Source organism: Gopherus evgoodei, chromosome 18 (genome assembly GCF_007399415.2).
Source record: "Gopherus evgoodei ecotype Sinaloan lineage chromosome 18, rGopEvg1_v1.p, whole genome shotgun sequence".
NCBI lineage: Eukaryota > Metazoa > Chordata > Testudines > Testudinidae > Gopherus > Gopherus evgoodei.
Window position 1 is genome coordinate 19467429 of NC_044339.1, and position 21642 is coordinate 19489070.

General features: G+C 42.7%; 1 protein-coding gene across 1 annotated transcript; it reads right to left on the reverse strand.

The window, feature by feature from the left end:
- Positions 1-467: 467 nt before the first annotated feature.
- Positions 468-15738, reverse strand: LRRC47 (leucine rich repeat containing 47). The gene is made up of 7 exons (XM_030537266.1): positions 15062-15738; positions 13759-14220; positions 10718-10834; positions 5662-5777; positions 4636-4738; positions 3179-3268; positions 468-983 (listed from the first exon to the last, which is right to left on the reverse strand). The coding sequence occupies exons 1-7, from the start codon at positions 15716-15718 to the stop codon at positions 741-743; spliced, it is 1788 nt and encodes a 595-aa protein (XP_030393126.1). The 5' UTR covers positions 15719-15738; the 3' UTR covers positions 468-740.
- Positions 15739-21642: the final 5904 nt, after the last annotated feature.

Genomic DNA, 21642 nt, shown 5'->3' on the forward strand with positions numbered 1-21642 from the left:
GATTGAAGAGTTTTAAAAAAACCCACAAGAGGCTACAGGGTTTGCAGTGATTCAGGTTTAGTCCCATATAAACACATTACAAAGTAGTGTTGCATCAAGAAAAAAGACTCAGATGATGATAATCAGCATTAGCTTTAACTCATCTTTTTATGGTATATTAGACAGCTGATTCTGTTTTTGCATAATGTCTTTAGTACCAGTAGATGGGACATATCCTTGATGATCAGTTTTTATGTTACCTATTAATTTACTCATTAAGTCACAAATAAGTTTCCACATTAATTCACACAAACAAACCAAAAAACAGGCTTATAAACAGACTGATTTTTGGGGAGCAGGCAATTTCATAAACTGGTATTTTGCTTCAAAGCTTCTTAGAACAGGTCAATGTTATTTCAAGTTCCAAGGTCACCATATCTATATATTACAACTAGATGGGATAAGAATGATCCTGAGCACAAAATATGTGAAATACTTAGATCCCAACGTTAAAAAACTGATTCAATCTCTAACCAGTTATAACATTGGGACTTTATTAATGAGACAGGAAAGAATGCAGTACTCCTTGCCACAGTTGGATCAAATCATCGGAGTTATGCATCCAAAAGGAGGGCACTTTACATGTTTTCGTAAAGACAGAGGGGTCTAAATAATTTAATTTTACCATATACAAACTCTGTATTTGTAAAATATGAAACAAAATTTGAAATCAAAGCATTTTACAAGAACCTTGATGGCTGTTAACGAATTATGGTTAAAAGAGATGAGACCAGAGTTAGGTCAGTTTTAGATGGATACAGTACTTTTAAATTCCCATCCACGTCCACAACACGAACCTGCTCCACCGTTAATGGAGAAGTCTTTTGCTCTGCATTTTGGCTGGGATTTGAATTCACTCGTTCAGACGTCACGTCCGATTCACCATCAGACACGGATTCTTCCTCCTTATTCTCTAAAGTGAATTTGTTGAGTTCTGCCATTTTCTGATTAGGAAACAAAAAGGAATCAAAGATTTCAATGTACAGGATAAATGCAGTAGATGGGCTGTGAATTGCTTAAAGAATTTCCAGTAAGCAGGCCTGAGCTTTACATACTACTAAGGGACTGATACCATCAATGGAAACCTTCAGTAATCATTTAAGCATTTTTTTTTTAAAGAAACTTACAGCTCTCTAGATAGGTTAGTGAATTCAATCTGAAGTCCTCCTTATTTCCTCCTGCTATCCTTGTCCCCACATTCTACACAAACAGGTTTACAAATCAGGCTTTGCATCCCAGCCCTTTGATTCTAAATGAAAAGAACCTGCTCCAGTGTCACTATTAAGGACTCTGCTTTCAACATATTTTAAGTTGTACTCATTCCTGCCCTATATCAACTATGCATGTGGCATTGAACTTGGACTTCAGAACATGGTAATGACAGTTCATTAATGAAGTGTAGGAGGGGCGGAACCAGGGGGTAAAGCATACATGAGTTTCTCTTTCCAGTGCAGGAGGAAAGCATCCATCAGACACCCTGGACTGCGGGACCTTCACATGAACAAAACTGATGACAATTTGTTGTGATGAGTTGCAAAGAGGCTTAAGTGGGGAATCTCCCAGTCTTGAAAAATGAGGCAGACTGTATCTGGCCCGAGAGACCATTCGTGATGACTGGTGAAAGATCTGCTCAATCTGCCAGACTATTCTGGAGACCTGGATGGTGGGAGGCTTTGAAGTGAATTGGAAGATAGATCTTGTCAGCCTAACTTCACATTTTTTGGATGAGATTACAAGTTTGGCCTGTAAAGGTAATGTGTTGATGTAATATAATTACACTTCTGTAAGGCGTCTGACTTGGTACCACATGACATTTTGATTAAAAAAATTGGAATGATATAAAATGACCATAGCACACATTAAATGGATTAAAAACAAGGCTAACGGATAAGTCTCAAAATGTAACTGTAAATGGGAAATAGTCATTGAGCAGGTCTGTTTCCAGGAGAGTACTGCAGCGATCAATAATTGGCCTTAAGCTATTTAACATTTTTATCAATTACCTGGAAGAAACTGTAAAATCATCACTGATAACATTTGCAGAGGATACAAAATTTGGGGAGTGGTAAACAACGAAGAGGACAGGTCACAGATTCAGAATGATCTGGACTGCTTGGTAAACTGGGCACAAGCATGATGCGTTTTGACAGAGCTAACTGTAAATGTATTCAGCAAGAAAATCAATGTAGGCCAAACTTCTAGAATGCAAAACTGTATTCTGGGAAGCAGTGACTCTGAAAAAGATTTGGGGGGTCACGGTGGATAATCAACTGAACATGAGCTCCCAGTCTAACTCTGTGGCCAAAAGAGCTAAGGCGATCCCGGGCTGCATAAAGAAGGGAATCTTGAGTAGGAGTAAAGAGATGATTTTACCTCTCTACTTGGCAGTGGTGTGACCACTGCAGGAACACTGTGGCCAGTTCTAGTGAGGGTTCAGAGAAGGGCCACAAGAACGATTAAAGGATCGGAAAACATGCCTTCTAATGACACGCTCTAAGAGCTCAATCTGTTTAGCTTAAAGAGATGGTTAAGGGGGAGCTAATTACAATCTAAGTACTTACATGGGAACAAATATTTAATAATGGGCTCTTCAACCCAGCAGGAAAAAGTGTAATATGATCCAATGGTGGGAATATGAAGCTAGACACATTCAGACTGGAAACAAGGTGCACAGTTTTTCCAGTGAGAGTAATTAACCACTGGAACAGCTTGAAAGGGCTGTGGTAGATTCTCCATCACTGACAATTTTAAAATCAAGACTGAATGTTTTTCTAAAAAGCTCTGCTGTGTGGATTATTTTGGAGGCGGTTCTCTGGCCCGTGTTATACAGGAGGTCAGACTAGATGATCATAATGGCTCCTTCTAGCCTTGGAGCCTATAAATCCATACAGAGGTGTGCATGTTCAACAGGCAGTAAATGCATCCGAAGTCCACTGACACTTCCCGATTAAGAAGTGGCACAGTCACATGCAATAGAGTTACCAATAATAAATGTTCACAGTAACATGCAATAAAGACAAAATTATAAACAATAAAGGGAGAAATTAAGCTCCATGTACCTCTCTATTCCAACTTGGTTCTCTTATTCAGGGGCACACACAAAGAACAAGCTACACAGTCAGCTTATTGGAATACGTACTAGAATCAGGGTGTCCATGACATCTTTGCATATCTGGAGGCTGGTGCCACTCGTCACTTCCAGAAATAGCTCACAAGTGGTTTTTCTAATCTGAAAAGTATTGCAGATGGACTCAGAAAAAGGAAGGTTGAATTGTAATATAATGAAATAGAAACTAGTGCACACAGCTCCATAATCACATTGGTGCATTTGTTTTTCCAAAGAATATTTCAGCTTTATTTGAAAAACACCCAAGTGCACAAGTAACTACACGTGAATCTTGCTAACTTCATAAAGGAAGAACTGTATGTTTGCACCTATCTGGGCAGCTCAATAACCAGCTGTCTCAGGCCAAACCATCGTACCTTTGGAACGGCTTACTACAGAGCATGGTTTCTCAGCCTGTGGGTTGCCATCCAAAGACCGGGTGGCCTGGATTGGTCAAAGGCTGTGTCTGTACTATGAGAAGGGCATGATGCCCTTGTTTGCAAACACATACTCATGCTAGCTGTATCAACCCACTACAGCCATGCTGAGTACATACCTACTGGTTTCAGGGGGGTACATACTCAGCATGGCTTAGCTGTGCCTCTGCTGCCATTACCTGTACTGTGATGGCTACACTCTCATTTATACTCCCGCTAGTTTGATGACAGCTAGTACAAGAATACGTACATGACCAAGGGAAATCACATCCCTAGCTCATGGTGTAGATGGAGCCAAACAGCTGAGTGGAAGGCACGGTCAGGTCCTGTCTTTGGGCAGATGGGAGGCCCTGGGGTGGGGCAGGAAAGGAAGGCTGCAGAGCCTGTCCCACACTCATCCCACAGCAGTGACTCCTACAGCTCCAGTCCTGCAGGGCTGGCTGGGCTCGTATTACTACCTGCTGCATGGGGTCACAGCACTAGTCCTCCATCATGACGACAAGCTGCTGGCTGGGCCAAATAAGAGTGAGTAATTCTATGACCCCAGAGGTTACAACACCCAGAGTGGGTAGCCAAGCCCAGCCAGCCCCACAAGACAGAAGCCCTGCTATGATATGCCCAGTGTTCTTTTTTTAGTACTTATGACAGTAGCAGGCATTATATAATCTAGATAAATATTTAGTAAGCCAGATTTTTTCTCTCTCCAGTAAAGTTATTCACTGGGTTGCTACAGGCCATCAAGGTTAAGCAGCACTGCTAAATAGCTTAACATAATTTGACATTCAGCATTAAAAATGCAGAGTTTGACTTTACATTCATTTTTTAAAATCTAGCGCTTTTAGAATATAAACTTTAGACCTTAAAAGTTCAAATTCCAAACTCAGTCATGAATTTCAATGGAGACTTGAACATATGGCAAGATCAGGAGTATTTATTCCACAACACCTCTGAGTATCTCCTGACAAGGAAAGGATTGGAGTGATTTAATTTTGAAGCCTGGCCCATTTCCACGATCACTGAGACTCAGATACAAGTGGATTAAAACTTTTGTACCTTTGTTCTCTCACTGTTAGTGATTGGTGGGAAAGAAATCACAACACCCTCAGCATCTACTAGACAAGGATAGTTCTCTTTCCCGTCCAGTAACTGAAGGTACCTGTCAAGGGAAAAAAGTGAAGACAATGGAAAGAGAACAATCAGGCAATAATACATAAGACAGTTAGTAGAGTGGGAAAATGGAGGTTATGCGTTTCTGATCCAACACACAGAAAAACATAACTACAGCATCATGACATCAACAACTGCATGGCCTGCACTGAAGGTGAGTAATGAAGTAACATCATGAAGCACTTTAAAGTTGAAGTAACATTCCGATTGCTGAAGTGATCAAACATGTTCTTAATGCTTTTACTGTGCCCAGTGCTCAAAATAGCGCAACATTTTAGAGCTTCTTTTACTGACGCTTCGAGTTCATAGGTTTAAACTTAAGTCTCATTACCTTTCTTCACCACCTACAGAAATACGCAATCCCCACTTTGTTTACTGGTCAGTTTCCCCAAAACATGCATGATGACGGACATATGAGATGATCCCAATACAAATGGGATGGGAAGGGTGTCGCTTTCCTTCAAATCAGATGTATGGTCACTTAAAAATTTCAGCTCCTTACAAGCTGCTCTATTGACAGAATTTTGGACATTTCACATAAGTAAACTAATTGTGCTTACATTTATATTCAGCTCCCCTCCACATTCCAGCCTCTCAAACATCCACTGTCTTTAGGCACAATTTATACTGTAGTAATGACAATTTCCAAATTAACTCTTGGTATAATAGGAGGCACAACCACCACCACATTTCTGTAAATCTTTCCCCCTAACCCCTTTTTCCCTCTCTAGATTTTCAGCTCATGTTGAGTGTATATGCACCGTTACCATTACATGTTGCCTTTCATAACTAAGCACAGAGGGCAAATCTGATGTTCTTTGCAGTTACGATACTGTGGCTTTTCACATGATCTTAAATTGGCCAAAATGTGTCTGATCAACCTGAAAAAAAGATGTGCATTAATACACTGACTTGTGCAATCCAGAAACATTCTGACGCTTCTTCTGTTTTCTTTGTTGCTCAGCCTCTAACTGCAACTGACGGACAAGATCCTTTGCCTTGATCTCCTTCCGACCCAGTGGCATTACCTGTATCAGAGAGAAAGGAAATACTTAAAAGCTAAGAGTCATTCACTGATGTCAGGACTAGTTCATAAGAGCTAAAGGGATAAAAAATGGGGAGATTATAATATTTAACTGAAAGTTCCTCAAAACTAATTCTTCTATTTCAATAAAGAGCTTGACCTGAGATACAGATCTCAGAACCATCGTTCGCCCAAGGACTTTCCAGTGCTTGGACTATTTTAGAAGAAAAAACTGAATAGTTTTAGTATTAACTCTTATGCCCTATAGGCCTAATTTGTGATGTGTATATCTCAGATTTTACTTTACTATAAAGAGCTGTAGAGCTTAATCGAGTCTGCAGAGTTTAGAAAACACCCTCACTCCAATTAGTGCTGCTCAAGTCTCTTCTAGTTGTACTAGGTTTTATCAAGGGTGGCTGCTGTTACATGCTCAAGCAGTGATTATGGTCCCTCACTATTTGATCCGCTCTGCAATCGGCCTTCTCATTGGTGCTGCAAACAGACTGGAGCAAAACAAGACTCAGAGGGAGCAGCAGGATGGAAAACGGGGGTAGAAAAATCACCATTAAAAAAACAAAAACTTTTTATTTAACTTTACATGTTGCTAGTTCTTTGCCTTCTACTTCTCTTTAGTTTATTAATTGTAGAACTTCAGATTTTACAGAGAGATTTCTTTCCAAGAACCATCACTCTTCAAATGCTCATCTGTGTGGAAAAACGAGTCCAGAGCCTCCTAACATCCTTACTAGGAGAACATCCACAAACTCAAACACAAAATGGCTACGCAAATAGCCTATGTTATATTTACATCAGCCTCTCTGGCCACTCAGTAACAGATCTGAAAGTGGCAGTTTTGCAACAGAAAGACTTCGAAAACAAGACTCCAGTGAGAAACTGCTGAGCTTGAATTGATTTGCAAATTAGATACCATTAACTCTGCCTTGAATAGAGACTGGGATGGCTGAGTCATTACACTGCTTGGATCTATTTCCTTATGAGAACTATCCTTACACCTCCTGTCAACTGTCTGTAATTGACCATCTTGATTATCAATATAAAAGATTTTTCCTGATAACAGGTCATCTTAATTAATTAGCCTTTTAGAGCTGGTATGGCATCTTGTCTATATGTATATAGAGACTCTTCTTATATGTTCCATTCTATGCATCTGATGAAGTGGACTGTAGCCCATGAAAGCTTATGCTCAAATAAATTTGTTAGTCTCTAAGGTGCCACAAGTACTCCTGTTCTTTTTTCTGATAGATTGTACTTCCACAAGCCAAGAAAGCTGAAATGCTTCAAACAGGCTATACTCCTAAATCATGGTTCAGCTTGAAGTCAATGGGACTTGCATTCCCATGTCACTCTGGTGATTTTGAAAACTCCACCCAGAGGTACTTACATAGTGGTTTTGGAGCCTAACTTTAGGCTCCTATATTTTAGCCTGTACATATAAAGGCCACAATCATTTTATCATCATATTGAAAATCTAAACTTCTTGTGATTAACACTGAAGCAAGCCATTTAAAATAACAAAGATGATTACTCTACTCAGAGAAAAATATTTAATAACAATACAATTTTAGCCCCAGCTGCTGCAAACACTCGATTTTAAGTGCACTGAAATCAATGGGGCTATTAGTGAGCCAAGTTATGTACCTACTTAAGTGTTTGCAGGATCAAGACCTTAGTTCTCAATGTGTTATTTTGCCTATAGCAGTTACATAAACCTAAAATAAAATATCCTAACAATAGTGCAATTAAAACAGACCCATCCTCATTTATAAGCACAATTTTTTTTCATCTAAAGTTGCAATGGACAAAATCTAAAATTCATTTCACAAAGCCTCAATGTGATTTGAAAAAGTTATTTGTATTTGTTTTAGATCAAGTAATTTAAATTATGACAATGATTTAGATGCCTTTATTTTAATCACTCCATGCTGGAAATACTCCTGCACAGCTGGGAGGAGAAGGTACGGAGAGGAGCAGTGTCCAACTGGGAAAACACACTATGGTTTGTTTCTAATACGCAAATAACCTCTGCTTCACCACTTTGCCTCCTCCCACCACCTTAGGGGAAAAAAAGGGTTAGTCAATTGCTCTCCTGTTGTATTAATGGAATGAGAAAAACACTTTTGTTAGGTGTATCTCATAGGCTATTCCCATAGTTTGGTCAGCAATTAACGATAACGGGCAGAAAAAATATAGCACTGGCTCATACTATGAAGAACTACCCCACAATTTGGATTCTGGTACCTTTAGAATCATGATGCTGTGGACAATTGAATTTGAAGATCCAACAAAATCTTTCCCTGGTGACCCAAGGAAATAATTGGACCAAAGTCTCCAGAAGTGAAAGAAGTGTTCGTTAGCTTGCTGTATTCTGTGACTATCGACACAAAATAACATGTATTAAACATGTTTGCCCGATTGGCAAGCAGAGTCAGGTAGTTAGATGTCCACAGTCTAGTATTTGCGCCTGCAATTAAGGCCACAAGAGAAGCAATGAAGTTCAGGATTTATCTGAGATCTCTTGGCCAAAGTCCACACTTGCAACATTTTTTCTAATTTCAATTATATATGAAAGACTGGTTCCTGGATTCTACAGCTGGCTGGTATTGTTTGCTATGAGTTAAATATATTCTGTGGAGTGGGTTCTCAGAAAGCCTTGTTTGATTAGAGATTACTTTGTGGGCTGCATGGTTTAAATCACAGATGCTTGGCCATCTTGACTATTAAAAGTAAACAAAGAACCAAAGATTAGCAACATTTCATCAGGAAGTACAGTTAAAAGTGTTTTTGCCTTGGGCAACAGGTAGGTAAATTTACTACAGCCTGTCAGTTCCTTTGTAGCAAGAGACAAGTACTGGACTTGTTCCAAGTAATTTTTAGCTTCAATTGCCTCAGTCCATAAGAGGGTAACTGTTGGAGGCCTGAGCGCCATCTGTATATGATTAAATGCTTTAGACAAAACGCATTAACTACTAACATTTGCCTGCACTCCTATGGAGCTTGAGAAATGAACAGAAATGCATTGATGATTGCATTATTAGGGATGGAAACCAAGGCAGTCTGCATCTAAGAGTTCTAGCCAGTCAAAGTGAGGTCGTTGACCACGTTTCAGGACTCTATAGCTCCCAAACCTCAACCCCACCCCATCCCCGACCTGGTTTGCAATCACAGCATCTAGAATTAAACAAGCTTTAGTGCCCTTGAAAATTTCTTCTGGCTGCTATTGTGCAGATGTGATGATTAAAGAGACCTACTTTTCTCTACATGACAACACACTGCCTACTATCAATACCAAGAGATGCACAAACACTGACTGAAGTGTGTGTGTTCAAAGAGTGCAGCTACTTCTGATAGAATATCCAAGTGTAATTCTGAGTTATGTTTTACATTAGCTTCTTTCCAGTGTTCACCTGAGTTTCCTGTCAGGAGGCTAGCTTGCTCATGATTAGTAAGAAGGAACCAAGAACTGGAGAGAGAGAATCTAGTTTTTAGTACTGCAAATGAACCTGAACACTAGAGTGCGCATCTCTAATGGAACACAAATTGATGTGGACTAGATTAACACTGCATGCTTAGAGTAGAAGTCACTGTTTGAAATGGCTTATTACAGATGAGTTACTGCAGGACCACCCAGAGCTTAGTTTTACATCCGAACTCTGGTGAGAACCTGCAGATTCACTAACTGGACACTATACTACCTTGGAAAAGAAACATTACTTTTGGCCCACGTAACAAATATTCTGAGACAGCTTTTCAAGTGCAGGACCTCGAACATAGCATGATTTTTCTATAATAACAAGTAGCAGAAAACCACTTTTGCCCGACATATTCAGTCCTGAAACTTACTGTCTAACATGAAGTACTACCCTCTGTGGCAAAAGCTACCTTTGAAATGACTGGCACAACATCTAATTAATTTGAAAGCAGCAAGCGCATTAACCATCACAAAGACTGGTACAACCATCTTGCTATTATCATACACTGAATGAGGGTAACTATGGTATCACAGCAGAAGCCATACTTGGGCAGTCCTGGGAAATGAAGTGAATAGCCCTGCTGATTAGACAGTGTGCAGAGAGAAGAAACGAACAATGCTGAGCTGCTCTCAAAATCCACACTACTCAGACTTCCCTGTTTAATTAGATCAACAATGAAGTTAATGAATTTACTGACTTCCTCTTACAATGGCAAGTCACATAGGGATTTTCTGAGCAGCATGTTAAAGTAACATTTTGTAACATGAGTTTAAGTCTCATATCAAGTTTAGCTTAAGAGCGTGGTATACTAATGAGTTGTAAATGCTTACATTATCTGGGGGTGTGGCAACAGAAACTGCCAGAGAGAGAGAGAATTGATGAACAGAGCCTGAATTTGGTTCAGCTGATTACCTTATAGACTGCTGCCGATCACTCCCGGTACATTCATGTGAATGAACACCTGCTACACTGCACAACACTTCAGGTATATCCTAACATTTCATGGATTTCCACTGAACATTAACTTGGCAACAGCTCAAGACAGATGAGAGGACCAGCAGTGAAACTGTTAACAGGGAAACACCAAGACCTCTGTCACCCTAAGCAAAGGTGCGTAACAAGCAAGATCAAAATGCTCTTTATGGAGAAACACATTTTGGACTCCTTTACCAGTTTGAATTTTTAAGGTATTCAACTAGTGCGAGGGGTTCTATGACTACCAGTAAGTCAGATAATTTGATAAACGTGCACATTCTGAAGGATATTTGAACAATGAGGAGTTTTCTGAGCCTGATTTAGATAGGGATTGGTACAATGTTGGCACACTTTCTGAACTTAACCTCCTGGTTCCAGTTAAATTTTCTCATTTCTTTAGCATGCAAAACTGCATCTTTCCATTTCTGTACCATTCCAAAGTTTGATAAAGCAACAGGAAAAAGGTTATTTATTCTACCGTTAATTCGTTAGGTGGCTGAGCATCGTACAGCAGAGGCCCTTTGATCAGCTGCAGGTCATGCGTGGCAATGGTTGCTGCTGTTCGTTTCTCACAGATGTCATCATGAAGTTTGATCTAACAAAATGTGCAGGACACAGAAATATGAAGTTACCAGCCAATCTCCTTCAGCATTCCTGTACCATTACCAACTTCAACCTTACTCTAAGCTGTCTTATTAAACTTGTCCCTTAGTATCCAAACAATTTTTCCCCCTCTATCAATTTAATCTTTTTTCATTTGACAAACCTTTGCTTCCCCCTCCGTTGGATGGGACTGAAAGCAATAGTTCTCTTTACTTTTTTACAAAACAGAGTAATTCACCATTGTCCACGTGGCACTGGAAAGAATGTTTGTTAATTTCCTGATTATAATTATGCTCTGTAGCACTCAGTTTACCAACATCTATCCATTTAAATTATTTCAACTGACATACTGAAATTGACAGGGAAGAAAATACTGATTAGTAACAGTCAGCAGGATCGAAGCCTCCACCTTGCACCTACAAGGACTGGGTGTCACCATCCCTGTGGCAGTGCAGGGAGCCCTCTGCAGCCCCTGCTCTCACCAGCTGGGAGTGCTGGGGGTCCCTGCTCTGCTATACCAGGATGACAGCATTCTTCACCCCTTCTGCCTGCAGGGATCCAATGTCACCACTCCAGGGAGCCCTCTGCAGCTCTGCTGTCACAGCCCCACCCACTCACCAGTCAGGAATGCGGAAGCCATCCCTGTGCAGGAATTGTTCAGCAGCAACCTGAGGCCAGGGCTCTGCCAGGCCAGGACCACAGTCTTCCCTGCACCCTTGGTCCATTCAGCCATGCAGGGAGTCTTCTGTATTATCCTACTGTCAGTGCTGCCCTAACCCCAAATTTAACTCCTGCTTAATTTCCAGACACTGTAAAAATTAAGGTTATATCTATATCGCAAAAGAAGCCTGACAGCAGCAAGTCTCAAAATCCATGTCAATGACTTGGGCTCATGCTACAGAACTATAAATAGCAGTGTAGACATTCCCCTTTGGCTGGAGCCTGGGCTTTGAAACCTGGCAAGGGGGGTGTATCTCAGAGACAGGACTCCAGCCCGAGGAAGAACACTGACACTGCTATTTTTATCCCCATATGCGAGCCTGGGTGAACTCAGACATGCTGTCATGGGTGGGGTTTTTTGCATTTTTTTTTACCCTAAAAAAAATTGTTGAAATTGGAGAAAAAAATCAATTTCTGCCAAGCCTAATTATAATGCAGAGACAGAATAGGAGTTCAGATTGTAATTAAGGGGCAGATAAAATGCTTCTATTTAGACATTTAATATATCAATTACACAGACACAAGAGGAAATTTCCCTCCAGCGTACAACTCTATGGTAGGTCTAATTTTGCCCCACACTACTTGTTTTTCTTCCAAAATAATCTTCCTCATCCTCCACTCTCTCCTCCCCACCCCTAAATCCCATACTTAGTTTCCTTACTTGTATAGTTAATGAGTATTCGAAGATGCTTATTACCACATATGGCAAAGCTAGCAGATCCATGAAATGAAACTGATCCAATCTCAACAAGGTATTTTGGGGAAAACACTCCTTGCAGCCTGCAACTTTAAATGCAATTTTTATGCATAAAATTTTGAAAGAATGTGCATTTGTAAGCATCAATTACTGTTTGGGACAAAAGTTGGGCACTTACTTGAATTAACAAAAAGCACTCTGGATGATCTATACCACTAATTCATCATTTTCAATTAGGAAATGTATAGCAGAGCACAAGTCGACCAAGGTAGAAAAACTATAGATGCACAGGGACCTGTACATTTGAGAAGCGCTAGCCTCTGCCATCTAGTGGACAAGGTGACTAATGTACTAGTTCGGAAATTTTTTCAAATACATATCACCTTCAAGTCTGAAACTAAAGTACAAACATGTGCTATTAGTATGGCTTAATACAGTTTTAAAGCCACATATGGTGTTAAAAATGAGACTGGACAAAGCATTGAAGAACAGATATAGGAACCTACCAGTTCAGCACCAGAGGAAAAAAACACTATGATCTAAATCAGTGATACCCAAACTAAGGCTCATAAGCTGTAAGTGGCTCTTTAGTGTCTCCTGTGGTTATTTGCAGCACATATTAAAACACTGTGAGATTTAATTATTATCCAGTCTAAGTTCTTAACCAATCAGGATGCTTGTATTATGTTATTAACCAACTGTAGTTGATAAAATAATAATATAATTATATATTATATAGATATTCTCACAGCAATATATAAGCTAAATATTTCCTGTCATACTGCTGAAATATGACTATATAGTATGATAGTGAATGAAACAATTAATTCACATTACTGTGGCTCTTTTGGGTAATGCTGATCGCTAATTTGGCTCCTGAACCACTGAGGTCTGAGTATTACTGACTGAAACAGTCTTTGCTGTATCCGATTTTAACACGGATTCACATTTATCCTTCGTTCCCAGTACATAATGTATATGGCAAAGCTACAAGGGGCTTTTAAACTGGTAGCAGAAATCAGTGTGTTTATGTGGCACCCTCCACAATAGTATCTGAGCTCCTAACACCTTTTTCATAAAGAAAGGTTTGAGTGATCTAGTGCAAATTTCAGGTTAGTACAAATTGGGGCAGAAATCTGAAATTAAAGCAAATTGCACATAAAAAAATAGCTGCAAGTTGTTTTGTACTGTTATACTGCAGTCAATCTAAGAGTCTCCCAGAATTTAAAAACATCAATGTTCATCATAACAACTGATCAGTTACTTCCTTGGTTGGGAAATGTCCTCTCTCTAAAAAACTAAACTCATGTGCTTACAAAGAAGCAGTCCTTGAGGTTTATGCTTGTGTGCAATAGCTTCTTCAGTCACTCTATTTTCTCTTTAATGGAGTCTATACCAAAGAACACACTGTTCCCAATTCTGTTCATTTGCAATGGGAGTAAAATGATCACACTGAAAACGGATTCACAAAAGTTCTAATCTAATCCTTCAATAATTACCTGTGCAGAAAGAAATCTCTTCAAGGCATTCCCTTGATTCAAATTCATTCCCTTCACCACACAGCAAACAATGTATGGCCGAACTTCTTTGATATTTGGACTAACTTTAACTACCACTGGAGCTGGATTTTCTGCAATGTGCAGAATCTTGATCATCAGTTTATTCACCTCTTCCAGCTTGTCCAGTTCCCCATCTCCACTATCCTTCTTCTGGCGTTTATCCCTCTTTTTCTTCTTACTCTCTTCTTTATCAAAGTTATCTGGTTTCCCTTTTCCTTTGCCACCTCCTCGGCCTCCAACCCGCAAGTATTCCAGAATTGATTTTGCCTGGCAGCTACTGACCATTTTCTCCAGCCGCTTGTCTTTTAGTTTGTTTCCTCTTAAATTGACCTCCTTTAATTTAGGGCAGTCTGCAAGCTCAGCAGGGATTTCTGATAACTCATTATTGGAAACATTCAGGATCTAAGGGAGGAAAAGCATTCACAAAATTAGACTGGCTGCTTCTAAAAGGCTTGGGCCTAGCTCTGCCTTGGTCCACTGTTTGCTCAGAAGGCAGCTAGATGCCACACGGTAAGGCATAGCATAAAATGTCTACATGAATAGATTCCATAAGACCAAGTTGAAAATGCTTGAATTTAAATCAGTTACTCCTCCCCCCAACCTCCCCCAAAGATCATTTGTTTTACCTAACACTAGAGCCAAGATGTGTCATTCTGTCAATGCACCATTACATAGTTCATGAATTCTGCCAGTTCCTCTATACAACATCCACGCTTTTAGAACTTGTAATTTAGCAGACTCCAGTGCATCAACCTTTTCTCCTGAAAGTCTAATCGCTACCCATGCTGACAACTCTCACAAGTCATGCGACATTTGTGACTTTCTTAAAGCCCCAGTAGCCAGGATGAATGAAGTGAGAAGCTCATCTTCCATTAAAAAAGTGTCTAGCCCTCTTGGTTGTGGAGAAAAGCTTGATAACATGAACCAAATGCATTCTAAAGGCTCAGAAACTAGAAAGCAAATAAAATGAAGCCCAAATGTGGTGTTAGTTAAAATTACAGTTTTTTTTTAAGTGCCTAACTTGTGCTATTGGTACACAGGGGTTGGCAAAACAGTCTCTCCCCCTTCCCACAGGGCTCCAGCATCACCCCGTTCCAACCTACAGGAAACCACCTGCAATCTCCCATGGGGTCCCAGCCGCTCAAATTCTTCTCCACCCACCATATGAGGGGCCCAAAATCACCTCCCCCAGGGGCAGCCCGTCTCTTTGCCCAGCCCCTTCTCCTCACCCTCTCCCCCTCACCTTGAGGGCCGGCAGGTTGGCGATGGCAGAGCCCAGCTCCTGCAGCCCGTTGTTGGCTGCCTCCAGCTGGCTGAGCAGTGGGAAGAGGCCGGAGGCGCCCGGGGGCAGGAGGCCGCCGGGCAGGGCATTCAGGCGGTTCCCGGAGAGCAGCAGGGTCTGGAGCTGGGGGGCGGCCCGAGCCAAGCCCGGCCCCAGCTCCCGGAGCCGGTTCCCGGTGAGGTTCAAGCTCCGCAGCTGGGGGAAGGCAGGGGCCCCCCCAGCAGCGCAGGGCCCGGCCGGCTCCAGGGCTCCCCCCAGGGCCGCGGGCAGCGTCTCCAGCCCGTTCCCGGACAGGTCCAGCACCCGCAGGGCCGGCAGGGGGCCTCCGAGCCCCGGGCCCTCCGGAGCGCCCAGCCCCGCCGGGCCCAGCCCGTTCCCGCGCAGCACCAGGGTGCGCAGGGCCGGCAGCGCCGCCGCCAGCCCCGGGCCCAGCTCCCGCAGCGCCCCGCAGCCGCTCAGCTCCAGCGCCTGCAGCAGCGGCAGGGCCAGGAGCCGCGGGGGCAGCCGGCCTCCCCCCGCCCGGATACGGGCCTCCACCGCCGCGCCGGGGAGAACCAGCTCCCGGCGCCGCTCCCGTTCCGCGGCCTCCAGCTCCGGCCAAGCGGCCGCGTCCGCCATGCTGCTTGCCAACCTCCTCACTTCCGGGTCACAGCACTGCTTCCGGGGCGGTGCTGGCCTGGGGTTGGTCGCCTGACCATAGAGAGCGGCGCGGAAGGCGGGCTAGAGTGTACAGCGCCACACGCGGCACTGCCATAGAGAGCAGCACAAAGGGAGGCTAGAGTGTCCCACTAGCCTCCCCCTTATTGCACCTGCCTGGAGTCACCTTGCAGGGTGGGGGTCTCAGCCCAGCTCTGGGACAGCTGGTGCCTGTAACTGGGGGTGTGTCTACACTGCAGCCAGGGCAGCTGGGCCATTGTAGCACTAGGGTCGCCAGTTCTGGTGGGATGAATTCCTGGATGTTTCGTCACATGACATAACATTTAATTAGAGATTAACCTTTAATTCCTGGAGACTCCAGGACAATCCTGGCGGGTTGGCAACCCTATGTCACACCGTAGCACAGACCCTACATCCATGTTTTTTCATTGATATAGGTAACTCAAAGCAGCTAACCCATCCCTCCCAGAGGCAATACAGGCAGCAGCTAGGTCAACTGGGGGTTAGGTTGATCTACCTACATCATAGAGGGTACGGAATTGTTCACAGTCCTGAGTAGTGTTGCTAGGTCAAGCTCATTTTTAAGCGTAGAGCTGGCCTGTGTGTGCAAAGCCCAGGGCAGATTTTAGCCTGTGGCTGTTGCCTGTCTGCACCATTTTGTCACAAGGTGGCAGTGCCTATAAGGGCTCATTTTTTCACCCCAAAGGATGGGAAGTACCTTCTTTCACTGACATAAATGAGACTAAATGTACATGAAATGAGTGTGGTTAAAGGACATTGAAAGGAGAGGGAGGGCTCGCTATCTCAGCCTAGTCAGGGGGATTCAGGGGGGAATCATTCTCCTTTTCCCCATCTCTATTCTCCCAAAACTAAAAGTTTTGGTAAAACTTTTTGCAGCAAAAAGTTATGGTAAAAGATCATTAAGGTGCAAAGTCAATCACTCAAAACTTAGGAAATGCCTAGGCAGCCTTAATTCATCTCCCTTCTGCATATGAATTATGATACAGTCTTTACATAAGCACATACAATTTTTTTTCCAAAGGAATTTGTCCCTTTAACTCCACACACATTTGACCTTAATTATACAACATGTAACCTTTACATGTGAAATAAAATGTGTTAAAAATAAAACAGGAACTGTTTAATATCCCAAACAATTTAGAAAATGTATTTTGGATACTTTGTGGACTTCCTGCAAATATGCATATTTGGATGCCCAATGATATATTTAAAAGATGAGCATTTAATTGCTTTATTATTATTATTAACAAGAGACAATAATTAATCAACCTCATTTACAAGACTCCCCTATGAAGGGACTTGGGGTTCTTCAAACAGTGAAAATGTAATACTTATAAACTAGAGCTATGCAAACTTTTTAGGAGGCACAATATAAAAGCCAAACACTTAAAAAAGCCAAACCAAGAAGGATAATTAAATATACTCTCTTTTGGTATCATAAAGAATCAGTTCACATTGTCCTATCATACTGAAAGAAACTTCAAACAAATATACACTTACGTTACAGAAGCATGGATACCAACAAAATCAAATGCTACCTGTGTCTTCAGAGTATGTTTCTAACTTCTAGTTGAAACACTAGGAGTGAATCTATTGCTCTGCCAACAGAGGGGGCATCTTGTCCACGTATGTATATTACCAGAAATCAAGATGACTAGTGCCACATGTTGCTTAATTAGAGCAAGAAAATATTATAAAAGGGTGTTGTAGCGAGGAATATTAATACTCTCGGCTTGCCAATAGTTTTGCACTTGCTTAAATTTAAGTTAGTGATCTGATTGCTGGTCATTTACTGACAACCACCAAGCTTTCCAGTTTTCCTGTTCTACTTCCCTGAGAGTTGAGCAATAACGTGTGTTGTGATTATAGTAGATGTAAAATAATCTGTTTATTTGATAAAAAAAATCTTATTCCCAATTTTCACAGTCAGGGCTAACTCTCAGTTCTTATTGCCTGGCTTAAAAGACTCACACAGCAACTTCTTTGTCAAGGTGGGTGAGGTACTGTCTGTCATTGGACCAGCTCCTGTTAGTGAGAGAGACAAGCCTGGGGCTTACACCAAGCTCTTCTTCAGGGGTATGTGTGTGTGGGCAGTGGGTCATTTTGGACAAGCTGCACTGAATATGCCTGCACAGCAAGAAATGGAGTCACTGGGGTCATATTAACATCCCAGCCGTCTGAGTTACTTGGCAAGTTTGTAGTGCTTTAAAACTCTGGCACTATCTCCAAAAGCCTGCTTTGATCTGTGCTCATGCTGCACTCTTATTCCAACACCCAGCCAGACCTTGCAGCCCCAGGCTTACCAGCAGAGCCCTGCTAAGGCTGCACCCCCTGCCTCTCCCCGTTATTGTTGGATGGGATCAACATGAGAAAGGCTGAACAATGCATTAAGTCAGGGAGGCCAGGAACTGCACTCCCTTCCCCCCAGCTTCTCCGCACAGAGGGCCATCCTGGTATCTGCAACTTGGGCATCAAGCCAAGCAGTTGTGGGCTCAAGTAGGGGCCGAGGGAGCTTGTCCTATCCTGGCAGGCCCGCCCTGGGGCGTGGCCCTGCAGTCAGCCCATGGCCAGGACACCAGAAGCACTCTGCACATCTCTTCATCTCTTGGGGTGGGCTAGCTCCAGGCTGGAGAAGTGGTAACCTGGAGCCAGACCTGCTGATGGTGCCCCCGGCAGGCGGCGAGCATAGGGGCCCAGGCGGGGTGCATGGATGCCTAACTGCTGGCAGGGGTCTGCTGCCCAATATGGAAGGCAGCTGCTGGCTGCACATGGTGCTCAGGACTGGCCTGAGCATCTCCTGTCTCCTGGCCATGCTGCTCACCCTGCGCCAGCTGCAGCAACTGGAGCCAGGGTCCAGGGGCACTGCCCCCCCCAATGATGGTTCCAGCTGGCCCATAGTAGCCTGAGCCCAGTCTCCTCTTGGGAGCTGCTGCACCCTTCCCTAAGGGACAGGGCACTAAGCTGTGTGGTGCCGGGTGCCCCGGGCTGGCTTGGGCAGGTGGATGGACGATTCCACCCCTTCCTACTGTACCGCCACTGCAGTTACTCAGCCACCCGAGAAATGCTAGGGCGGTCACGCTGCCCTGCTCTTCGCTGTCAAGTCAGGGCTGGAGCGCTTTGAGTGTCAGGTGGCTGTGCGGGGCATGTGGGGCCACAAGCTGGAGGTGGCTGGGGCAGCTGGGTCCAGACCCTCTTCCTTATGGGCACCCTGCAGGAGGTCAACTTCCTGCATTGGTTCCACTGGCACTGCCCACAGGTCGAGTTCATCTTCCAAGGCAGCGATGTCTTTGCTCACACAGGTAACATGCTGGATTTCCTGGATCCTGGCGCAGAGACCCCAACCTGCCCTGGCCCTTTGTTGAGGACATCAGTAGTGGAGACTTCCCCATGTGGAACAGGCACGGCAGGTACTACATCCCCAAGGGGCTCTGTGACAATCCCTACCCCCTGTGCCAGTGGGGGAGGCTTCCTCAAAGCTTCCACCTTGGCCAGAAGATTGTTCTTGGACTCTGAGACGATCCAGCTCTTCCCCATTGACAATGTGTTCCTGGGCATATGCCCAAGACCCACTTTTGGGACTATCAGGTGCAGAGGCAGTGTTATGAACAGGGACTCTTGCTTCTACAAGGGCTTGGTGTTGGTGCACAGGATGACCCCAGAGGCATTACTAAGGATGTGGAAGCTTGTGCATGACAAGAGAATCAGCTGTGCTAGGACAGTTCATTTCACTTAACTAAAAAAGCTCTGGCCAGAATGGCCCAGTAGCATTAATGCCCTGGGGCCTTGCCATGAGCTGCTCTGCAGTGAAATCCTTTGCTTTGCAATGTGACTGGGCATTGCCTCACCAGATTTACATTTCCTGCCCACTTCTACATTTATGCTGCTGCAGCTTTCCCAAAGAACAAAACCAAAGGCTAGATGGCAAATTTGTGAACCCAGAAAACAGCACCCTCTTGCCTCAGACACCAGTGATCAGTTTTAAACTAGGCCCCAAGAAAGGCTTGTTTTTATGAATAAATGAGACTTGTTGAGTCATCAATTAACTAGTTTTTTTTAACCTGGTTACAAGATACAAGGACAAATTCAGAGATCATGCAAGTTACATGGATGTCGGTGTACCCTAAGGCAGGAAGGCAGAGAGAGAGAGAGAGACAGAGTGTCTGTGTGTGTGAGGGAGAGAGAGAGAGTAGGAGAAACAACCAACAGAGAATAAGTTTGCTATGATGGAAGATAAAGCATGGTTCTCCCCTTGGAGATGACATTACATATTTTTATTCAGGTTTACACATGTTGATTTACCTCTAACTTCTTGTTCCAGATTTTCTCAGGGCATATTTTCAGGGGGAAAAAAATCAGTGATTTGGGTGCCTTGTTTGAGAAGAGCAGCTAAAAATCTGCCTTTCCTGGGTTCCCTTTTAATGTTCCTGAAAGATGAATCATACCAGTGAGCTGTGCCTGCAGCTTTAACTTCACCTGTGGTTTTGTGTGGGATCTGAGTAAGTCAGACATCAAACCACCACGTTAGTGAGCTCAGCAGACAATTGCGCACACAGGACAGAGCGTGTCTGTCAAAAGCAGAGACACCATCAGTATTTGCTAAAATAGATGGAATTTTATTAAAATATAGCAATAAAATTTAATTTATTTCCTCCAGGTGTTAGCCCACTACACATGATGGCTGAAGACCTCTAGGATCAGACCTGCTCTCCAGAAATAGATTGTTCTTATCAACCAAGGAAAATCATCACAACTGCTAAGTACTGAACAATCAAGTAATTTGTTGTAGTGGAATTCCAAGCAGAGGCCTAGGAGACTCTCCAGCAGAGAGTGCATGCTGTATGCTATTGAAGTCTCTGCTATTTAGATAGATGAAAATATTGGCAGATTGTCTCAGAGCCCAGTACATTGAAATGGAAAAGCCACAGAATAGGAGCCGAAGTCTGTTCTCTCTTTAGAAGTGATGCTGCAATACTGCTGAGCTAGGAGTGCACATGATAATCAGGTTGTTTTTTGGGGGCAGGGAATTCCTTTACCCCACAAGATGTGACCTTGCAAAATAGTTTTAGCTCCAAAATATTTCACTCCAGAACCCACAAAAGCCACTGGAAACGTGTTTCTTCTTTCATAGCATAGGAATGTATCTCATTGTGTTTTTCACTCAGGAGTTTATTTTACCAAAGGATGGAAAACAGACTGCTTATTAAAAAGGAAGCAGCCCCATTAAATCATAACTTAAAAAAAATTATCTATAATTGTGTTACTTTGTTTATTAATAAAGGTGTTCTGAGGTCTCTGAAAATTTCCACTTTTCCACCTCTAAACTGTTTCTAATTCTAGATAGTTTAATAAGATTAAACCTCTATTTTAGGATTGCAATTTTGACTTCATAGTACATGCTCTGATACATATAGACTATTGCACACTCTAAAATCCTTATTAAAATGTGCACTTCCTAAAATGTTGCAAAAAACTTAAGCTACCTGGACTTAACTGAAAGAATTAAGGACTTAAAAAATGACTTCACAGGAGTTGCCATAGGGTACATATTTTTATTGTTATTTTAAATGCTGAGACAACAGGCTGCATCCTCATTTCCTCCTGTGAATACACACTTTCCAATCCATAGTACGGTTTTGTAAAATAGTTGAGACAATGTGGAAAAAAAATCATAAAAACTCTGTTCCTATGTTACTAAAACCTTAGGTATTACCCTACTATATTTACTTTGACAAACAGAATTTTAAACATATTTATTTTTCACCATTTATGCTGTGTTTACTTTTTGCACATCCGTCACTGGGGACAATGAAAACAGAACTGGTCTGTCTTTTCACTTTCACAAAGTTGTGTTTGGATCACAACCC